Source organism: Brachypodium distachyon, chromosome 3 (genome assembly GCF_000005505.3).
Source record: "Brachypodium distachyon strain Bd21 chromosome 3, Brachypodium_distachyon_v3.0, whole genome shotgun sequence".
Lineage (NCBI taxonomy): Eukaryota > Viridiplantae > Streptophyta > Magnoliopsida > Poales > Poaceae > Brachypodium > Brachypodium distachyon.
In genome coordinates, this window is record NC_016133.3 from 42,158,959 (window position 1) to 42,168,137 (window position 9,179).

The following is a 9,179-nucleotide window of genomic DNA, read 5'->3' on the forward strand; positions in this document are numbered from 1 at the left end:
GTCGATACGGCATTCGGTGCTACGGATCATTCTCCAGAAAATTTGGGGAAGCTCGAAATGCGTGCAAAAGTCTTTCACCGGCCTAACTTTTCCGAAGCATCTCATATGGTAGCCGCCACCGCTCTCCGGTGGAAACAGCCCCTCTCAAACTTCTCTCAGAGTCAAAGGATACTAGGAGTAGTTTTTTTTTTCGAGAACAGATCCTAGTAGTAGTATAAGCGAAGCTCCTAGTTCATCTGCAGGATTGCATGGGCCCTCGATTTTTTTTTGAAGCCATGGGCCCTCGAGTTGGCCTCATGGACTGATCCACCAGGCTCAGTACGGTGGCCTCGACTGATTCTCATTCTCAGAAGAAAATGGGCCTAAGCCAACTACGGAGTACTTGCTACCACGGGCCGGCCCATTTTTAACCACTGTTACATCGTGCAGTGGTCTTCCTTCTCTCCGAGATTTCTTTCTTGCAGACCAAATTATACTCTACCAGACACCAAGGCGATCGAGCAGGGGTCGGAGGAGATTTGGGGGTCGGCGGCGACGCAGGCGGGAGCGGTCGGTCGTGCCGTTGCGGTCCTCGGGGAGGAGAAGCCTCCGGACGGAGAGGGGTCGAGATGGTGCCGGGGAGGGGATGGAGCCGGACGGCCGGGAACGCGCGGTCATTCGTGGGGAACGCGCTCGGCGGCGTCCGCGGCTGGAGCAACCTCGCCTCCTGGGCCGTCGCCGGGACGCTCGCCTACTATCTCTGGGTCAGGCCCGCGCGGCAGCTCCAGAAGGAGCAGCAGGTGCTGATGAATCTCCCCTTGCTGATACCTGTTGCCGTTCCGTTGTACTCCCTCCGATCCTAAATTGTCGACAATAATTTAGGATCGGAGGGAGTAGTTGTCTTCTGTTTGGATCAGTATGGACATGTCGCTTTCTCGTAACCGTATGAATATGGTTGTAGTTATTAATCCCTGGCAATTGTGGAGGTTATTTTTTTGCGTAGTTGGCGGCAAGAGCTTTTTTGTTTAGCATGAATCATGCATTGTGGTCGGAAATTGATGGTGCTGAGTTGCTTCTGGTCGAACACTGGATAATTGCTCGCTTCTTTGTTCTGCCAGATTGAATTCTAGGAAACACTGCGTAACCTTGCTTGAGCTGTTGTTGCTTATAGAAGTAAAATTGTGGATCTCAATATGTTCCTTCCTCCAACAAGAATAATGTAATGACATATTGCAATCCTGCCATGCATAAGGCATTTGTTCTTATAACTCATGAACGATCACAGACAGACATTAGATTTGCGATGGTTGGTCTCATACTCTCATGTCTGAATTCGTTCCTCCCTCCGATCCATAAAAAGAGTATGGATCGGAGGGAGCACATTCTTAAGAACGGTTTGTAGACGGATACATGTGAAGCTCATTGACAGGGTGGCAATACAACTTAGGGACGAACAATGGTGATCTGCTGGCAGTTATGTGCAGCTCTACCAAATTGAAATGATAATCTGAATATTTATGCGTGTTGTCCTTTTCTTTTTAACAGGACACTTGTTCTATTTAGAAACCTGATTTAAGAAATTCATGCTCCATTAAGACACCTTTGTTTGCCTGTAAGAAATAGAGCCAAATGGGAGTTGTTCTTGCAGTTACTCTCAGCATCAATATGTCATCTATCCTGATAAGCAGTTACTACTTTTTTGTTCTCTTAGTTTTTCTATCAAAGAGTTGTACCCTGTTTTCGTTTTGTTTCATTCACCTATGCCTTTGGTTGCTCATTGAGAGAATGCACCAAATTACTAAAAACGATTGTGCTGTTACCTTATTTCAAGCTTCCCCCCTTTAAATCTTAAGTTGATTCTGGTGGCATTTCTCTCCACTCAATTGGAAATTTTGGTAATGATGTGCCTTTTTTCACAGGAGAGAGCTGCTTTGGCTTCTGCCTCGGACCCTTACCGTTATGTTGAGAAACGGAAGCCAATTCCTGACCCCCAGGTAACTCCATCCCTTCTCTTTTAGATTTTTCTAGACAAGGCTCCATGGGCACTTCCTTATGGTAACACTGCATGTGATTACCAGGACACCGGCCTAATTTATGGAAAGAAGAAGGATGATCCTACAAAATCTGACGACTAGTTCATCTAGGAACATCTTGTACCAAAATATGCCATCGAAATTACTTGAAGGGTTTCTGCAGGTCTGGTGGCTACATGACAATATGTTTCATAAATTATCGCCACAACATGCTTGCAAGCTCAGAGATGTCTCTTGTCGAGTTTCTGCATTTTGATTTTTTTTTCCTTAAACTTACTAGTCTTCGAGAAGCAACTGTTCACTTCTGTGTATTGTGCATTTACGGATTGATGTCATTTTTGGTAGACAGGAGAAATCAGAAACTGGAGTTGTAATTCTGTTAATGCCTCCAGATCAGGAAACGTTGCTGCTGCTATGTCTTTGTTTAGCTAGAACTTGTCATGTTTATGTATGGTCCGGCATACTACCATTGGTGGTACTCCATATATTGTATACTGGCTAGTCTTTTCAACATCCTAAAGAATAATATGACCGTAGAATTATGAGAGTAGATTTTGTATATGCTAGCGTGCGTGCTTGAATTTAGGCTTTTCCCTGTATTTATATAATGTACACAGTCTTGCCCTTGCTTTACTAATAAGTGAATGCTAAGCGAGCCGCATAGAGAAGTACAGTCTGATACTTCCTACAATGGTGTGTTTTCATTGTCCAAAATGAGCCTGCACTGCAACTTTTGTGGGTGATAATTTTTGTCCTCCACTTGTTTTGTGAACTGTTATAAAATCATCACTATTTTGTGTTGCTATTCAGTTGTAACTGGGAAAGCCTGTCCTCTATGTCAAGTTCATTGCCAAGATTCTGAAGCTCTTTTGCACATCTGTATTGATCAGTTTTATTTCAGTTTTTATGGTCCAATCGCTCGTACACAGCAGAGAAAAAAAAAGGGCATAAAACTGCAAATAATTGCTGCCGAAAGCTTCACATTTTTCATTCATGATTTAGTCATGCATACAAGTTGAGCATGACGGACTGTCATGTCAGTCATTTTGTTATTACGCGTCCTTGCACAGGTTGTTAACACAAAACTCTCATTTACCATTAAAAAAGAGTAAAATGCACCCGAGATCCTTATTCTTTCGCGAAAGTGTCAAGTAGGTCCTTAATTTTTGAAAATACACATTTGGGTCTTCATTGTTTGTTAAGTGGTTCATCTCAGGTCCCTCGGCTGTATGCGCAGCTCTGGCCGCATGACGTGCCTGACACGTATGATTATTATTTTTGCTATGTGTCTGCCGCAGAATTATTATTTTTAGTTTTGCTGGATGAGCTGATAGCTGACCAGTATGGTTGTTTTTTTTATCCTGGAAATCAATCCATACAAAATGTTTTTGGAACTCATGCTATTAAGTACACTTTTGGTGTTTATAGTTGGTGTAAAATGTTTCGGGCTCACATTGGCATATTTCTTTGCAGGAATATGGATGGGTTAAACAAGGGATGACATAGGTGTTTGTTTGTGGTACTGACATAAATGGTTAGGAGATTTAGACATCTAATAACTGGAAATATCGTTGTACTAGAATATGTTATTGGCAATGGTGGGTTGGGAATTCGAAATGTTTGTCATTGTTTCCCATCTTGAGTCAAGCAGGGCAGACTACTTACTTTTAAAATGTGGTCCTACTGGAGTACAATCGTAGTTTGAGCGGAGCGTAATTCAGGGTTTGGGTTCAGGTTATGCTAACTTCTTGGAAATTCGGCTGTAAACCTTAATCATGTATCCTTGTTGGTTCAGATTTGATGATTTTGCATATTGTTTATGTTCGAATGTGATTGATTCGACTCAAGTGTGTTAGGGTGCATGTTAGTCATGATGGTTCAGATTTGATGATATTTATCAAGAAAATGTGGGCATTTTTGGAGGCCCAACTTTAGCATCTTGGCTTAAAAATAAGATCGACAATTTTTTTTTTAGAAAGACAAGTCATCATATAAAAAAGGTACTCCCTCCGATCCATATGTGTTGTAGATTTTATACTAACTTAAGCAAAAAGTTATACTCCCTCCGTCCAACAAAGGATGTCTCAAGTTTGACCAAATTTGAATGCATCTATACACTAAGTCATGTCTAGATACATCCAAATTTTAACAAACTTGAGACATCTTTTGTTGGACGGAGGGAGTACTAAATCTGAGGTACTTTGAATCGGAGGGAGTAGAAATCAAGTTGTCACGTATTGTGCAGATGTGCGTTGTACGTGCAAGCTCGCTAGTGCATACAAGTTGAGCATGACGGACTGTCCGGTCAGCCATTTTGTCATTACGCGTCCTTGCACAGGTTGTTAACACAAAACTCTCATTTACCATTAAAAAAGAGTAAAATGCACTCGAAGTCCTTATTCTTTCGCGAAGGTGTCAAGTAGGTCCCTAATCTTTGAAAATGCACACTTGGGTTCTCATTGTTTGTTAAGTGGTTCATCCCAGGTCCCTCAGCTGTATGCGCAGCTCTGGCCGCATGACGTGCCTGACACGTATGATTTGGGCCCACAAGTCAGGCGACGACGTGGCGTTGCCATCTTACAGAACCCCCCCCCCCCCCCGTTATGTAAGTCTCTTGCATTTCGCGGTCCAGCCATCCGTTTTCTAGTTCCATCTCGCCGGCCGCAAACTCTGCCACCAATCAATCGCGTCGGAGCCTCCAGCCCCCTTCGCCCTATAGCCGTCGCCTCGTCGAACGCCAGTGAGGTGAGGAGAAGGAGAGAGGGCCACGAAATGAGAGGAGAATAGATGGGGGGTGGTTCTGTAAGATTGCAACGCGACATCCTCGCCTGACGTGTGGGCCCAAAGCCTAGGTGGCAGCCACGTCATGCGGCCGGAGCTGCGCATATAGCCGAGGAACCTGGGATGAACCACTTATCAAACAATCAGGACCTAAACGTGTGTTTTGAAAGATTAGGAACCTACTTGACATATTTGCGAAAGAATAGGAACCTCCGGTGCATTTTACTTAAAAAAACATAGAATGGTTAAATTTCTAGCTAAAACAATGAACTGTGTCTCCTAAAAGGCTAGGGACATGCTTCATTTGAGTCCAAACAAAATTGGTCATAGTTCTGTTTGTCCATGAGTTATCCTATTTTCTAGCTGCAACCCTTTGAACCATGCCTGACATGCGTGGTTCAAAACCAAGACTACCACGACGGAGCGAAAGCGAAAGCAAACAGCGTCACGGGGGGAAGGGAAAGGAAAATGAAAAGCGGCGGCCAACTGGAACGGTGGAAACAACGAACGCCGAGTCCTCGTCTCGTTTCGTGTCCCCCGAAGAACCGCAGCAGAACAAGGAAAGCAATCAGCGAGCACCAAAATAGGGTTCAGCACCCACCCCGATCCCATCCACGCCATGTCGGAACCAGCCGCCGCCGCCGCCGCCGCGGCGGACGACCCCCTTCCCTCCCCCTCGCCCTTACCCTCCTCTCCGTCCCCTGCCCCGGCTCCACCCCGGCCCCCGCCGGTCGAGTGGCCCGAGGGCGGCGTGCTGACGCGCGACTGGGTGACGGGCCTCTCCGAGACGCTGGACTGGTGCTCGCGGAACCTCCCGCCGGACCAGCTGCCCTCGGTGCTCCCCGCGGACCTCGTCCGCACGCTCGTCGTCGCGGCCTCCGTCATCCTCCACCGCGAGCCCAACATCGTGCGCGTCGACCCGCGGCCCGACCAGGCCGTCGTCGTCGTCGGGGACGTCCACGGACAGCTCCACGACGTCATGTTCCTGCTCCGCGACGCCGGCTTCCCCTCCGACCACCGCCTCTTCGTCTTCAACGGGGATTACGTGGACCGCGGCGCCTGGGGCCTCGAGACCTTGCTCCTCCTCCTGGCTTGGAAGGTGAATTTCCACCCCGCAACCCTACTGGTTTAAGCTTCACCCCTTTGCACGTTTTTATTCATTCCGAAGTCCAAACTAAAAATTGTGTGCTTAATTGATGCAACAAAGGTGTTGTGCAATTAAGCTGAGTTATACTTTATGAACAAAAGTTGTACTCGTTTCGCATAGTATGACCATTTGTTTGTGCTGAACTTGGCCTGATGTGTGCATTCATACTGAAATTAGCACAGAATTCTGTTGATCTAGTCCTGTAGATTAGAATTCCACCAGTGCCATTGAGGGCTGTTTAGTTACAGGCTGGCAGTGTTTCACATAATGTAATGCAAACTTTGGAAAGATTGAAGCCTCACTAGCAAGTTATCCTTTCGCAGTGTAAAAATATGTTTACTGGTAGATTCCTGTAAGCTGTCAGGCAGTGTAACCCACCAGCTAACTGCCAGTAACATGTTTCATTTCTTTTAGGTATTGCTTCCGAATTCTGTGTTCCTGCTCCGAGGAAATCATGAATCCAAGTACTGCACATCAGTATATGGTTTCGAAAAGGAGGTAATGGTTAAATATAAAGGTCAAGGCCCTCAAGTTTATCGGAAGTTTTTAAGATGTTTTGAAGACCTCCCTCTAGCATCTATGATAGCAGGATGCGTCTACACTGCTCATGGAGGGATTTTCCGTGGGACAATTGTAGTACCATCCAAAAGGTCAAAAAGGGCCAAGAAAGGTCACAAATACAAGGCGAGTTCTACCGATGACTCGACTACTATGAAGCTCGGATCCCTTGACGAATTGTTAAAAGCAAGGAGAACTGTTCTTGATCCTCCATGGGAAGGTTCAAACTTGATTCCTGGAGATGTGCTTTGGTCTGATCCTTCCTTGGAGAATGGTCTTTCCCCAAATAAAGAAAGAGGCATAGGTCTGCTTTGGGGTCCAGATATCACCCAACAGTTTCTATATACGAATAATTTGAAGGTTTGTTTTCTTTCATTTATTATTGCTCTTACCATGCTTGATTGAAATTATCTGATGAATTGAATTATTTCCTATCAAGTTATTCATTGTTATGTTTGAAAATCGAAATGGTTGCATCTTAGATTGAAAGTAAATATTCTGGAAAATCGAAATACTGTTAGGATTAACTTGTTAGAATTTTGACTATGTAATTTACTGCAACTCTACCCGTTTGCTTATGTTAACCATCGTAGTATTTTCATTTTATCTTCCTTTTGGGAGGGTATTCTGGCATGCTCCAATGATATACATGGTTGCTACTTCGACGTAGGTTGAGTTGGTACAATAAACATGGATATTTTGACTTTTGTGAATTCACGATTTTTATCACTTCTATATGTATGCTGTATTTCCCTCAAAAAATATGTATGCTGTTAAGAGTCTCCGTTGTCATAATGTTTTTCTTTTTTTTTTCTTGTGTTTTTATCACACAGACATGCTGGCTTTGTTACTCCTTTTGATATTACACACTGTCTCACTATTCTTGTTTACATCTGGACGTTCGGTGTTCGACCATACTAATTATGTGTCTGATTAGTTGAGTATGGTGGACATCTGAAATAAAGTTGAGCATGATTTAAGTATTTAACATCCTAACCATAGTTACCGGCTTTGCTGGGATTCCCTTCAAACCCTAATCCTGATCGATCGATCTAGATCGGGTTTGAAATCGATGGAGATCGCCAAGGGTTCGGTGTCCAATTTGTTCATGGGTACGAAACCAAAGAAATCAAGAGAAAAAAGGGAGGAAGCATGATAATATGTTTACCTCCATCGCTGCTTGAGCATGCCGCTATGTTATTACTTGTGAATACAAATGCTTGTTGATGAAGTTGAATTATATACTACATGGTTCTAGTTAGCTGAATGATTTTGGTCAATGTCGATTGCCGAATATCGGTAATCTATAGATATTGTTTAAAGCTTTGTCAGTTGTCGTGATGGTATAGGAAGTGATCTATGGTAGGGTCATTAAGCATTTTTCCTTCATAATATTAGAAGCTGGGCATTATAAATCACACAACCATAGAAGTTCTAAATTCATACTTCGTCTTTCTGTTGAACAAAGTTAATTATCAGGTCACATGAAGGTCCAGATGCAAGAGACAAGCGGCATGATCTATTAGGAATGGACAGTGGCTATACGACTGATCATCATGTCGCAAATGGAAAGCTAATAACTCTCTTCAGTGCTCCAGACTATCCACAGTTTCAGGTTATACTTTACCACATGATTTGACCGTTCACCCTCAAAATAAAGTGCCATTTTACTTGATACAACTTCCATAATTGGAAAGTTATCCAAATGTGATTCTAAAACTGATGTACAAATTGTGCATTTGATTATGTGTACTGTTAAACAAAATCTAACAATTTGTTATTATTTCTATAAGTACAGGCCTCAGAGGACCGTTACAACAACTGTGGGGCATATATTGTCCTTAGTCCGCCTGATTTTGCTACCCCTGCTTTCCATAGTTTTCAAGCTGTAAAACCTCGGCCTGCGGTATGGTGATATTTGTTGTGTCCATATCCTTGAAAAATTTATGCCTTGAATAATATCATTCTTTGTGGTATATAAGACAAGTGAACTTCCTTTTTCGACAGGCGAATCCCTTCTATGATTTTGAAGAAGTAATTGATTCCGATGAAGAGTTAAATTTAGGCGCCATGGACACTGGCACATCAAGCAGTTGATCACATCCTGTGTTGTATCATTGTACTTAGCATACCACCTGTCACCGAAAACGGGAAATGGCAACTAGTTTTTCTGTAGTTGATACTATTGTTACATGCTTTTGAGCAGTCCTTTGTCTTGTCTGCCAAGTTTATCATATCAATTACTCCCTCCGTTTCATAATTCTTGTCTCAAATTTGTCAAAAAAATGGATGTATCTATTCCTAAAAAGTGTCTAGATACATGTAAGATTTCGACAAGAATTATGGAACGGAGGGAGCAGTAGAGTATTTTTAGCCTGACCTGCATGCACATGACCATGGCAAAAAAGAAAAGGACGTGTCATGGAGTGATTCCTGACAATGTTGAGTGCAGAAAACCAGCAGGACAGTCCGAAGAATCTTAATCTCTCATCTTGGTTGTTTTTTAATTGATGGATGCTGGATTGCTGGGTCTCAACACCCAATCTGCTGGAACCGGACAGGAACATTTCCCTTGAGAGGATCATGCAACCTAGAATTACATCTGTGCTTCTTCCAAACAAAAAGAAAAAGAACTACATCTGTGCAGGTCTGGAGGCAAAGACCTGACCTAGCAAGTTGAG

The 9,179-nt window shown here is 43.5% G+C and overlaps 2 protein-coding genes across 3 annotated transcripts; both read left to right on the top strand.

Annotated features, from left to right (window-relative positions):
• Window positions 1-447: 447 nt before the first annotated feature.
• Window positions 448-2,571, top strand: LOC100826576. The gene is made up of 3 exons (XM_003574717.3): window positions 448-779; window positions 1,899-1,973; window positions 2,058-2,571. The coding sequence occupies exons 1-3, from the start codon at window positions 609-611 to the stop codon at window positions 2,112-2,114; spliced, it is 303 nt and encodes a 100-aa protein (XP_003574765.1). The 5' UTR covers window positions 448-608; the 3' UTR covers window positions 2,115-2,571.
• Window positions 2,572-5,223: 2,652 nt separating this feature from the next.
• Window positions 5,224-8,758, top strand: LOC100840638 (serine/threonine-protein phosphatase 7). Of its 2 annotated transcripts, XM_003572331.4 has the most exons (5): window positions 5,233-5,892; window positions 6,355-6,858; window positions 7,967-8,113; window positions 8,297-8,404; window positions 8,506-8,758. In XM_003572331.4, exons 1-5 carry the CDS (start codon window positions 5,413-5,415, stop codon window positions 8,593-8,595), a joined length of 1,329 nt encoding a protein of 442 aa, XP_003572379.1. In that variant the 5' UTR covers window positions 5,233-5,412; the 3' UTR covers window positions 8,596-8,758. The 2 variants fall into 2 exon arrangements, with proteins under 2 accessions (XP_010235301.1, XP_003572379.1); XM_010236999.3 differs by lacking the exons at window positions 8,297-8,404; window positions 8,506-8,758 and having other exon boundaries at window positions 5,224-5,892; window positions 7,978-8,114.
• Window positions 8,759-9,179: the final 421 nt, after the last annotated feature.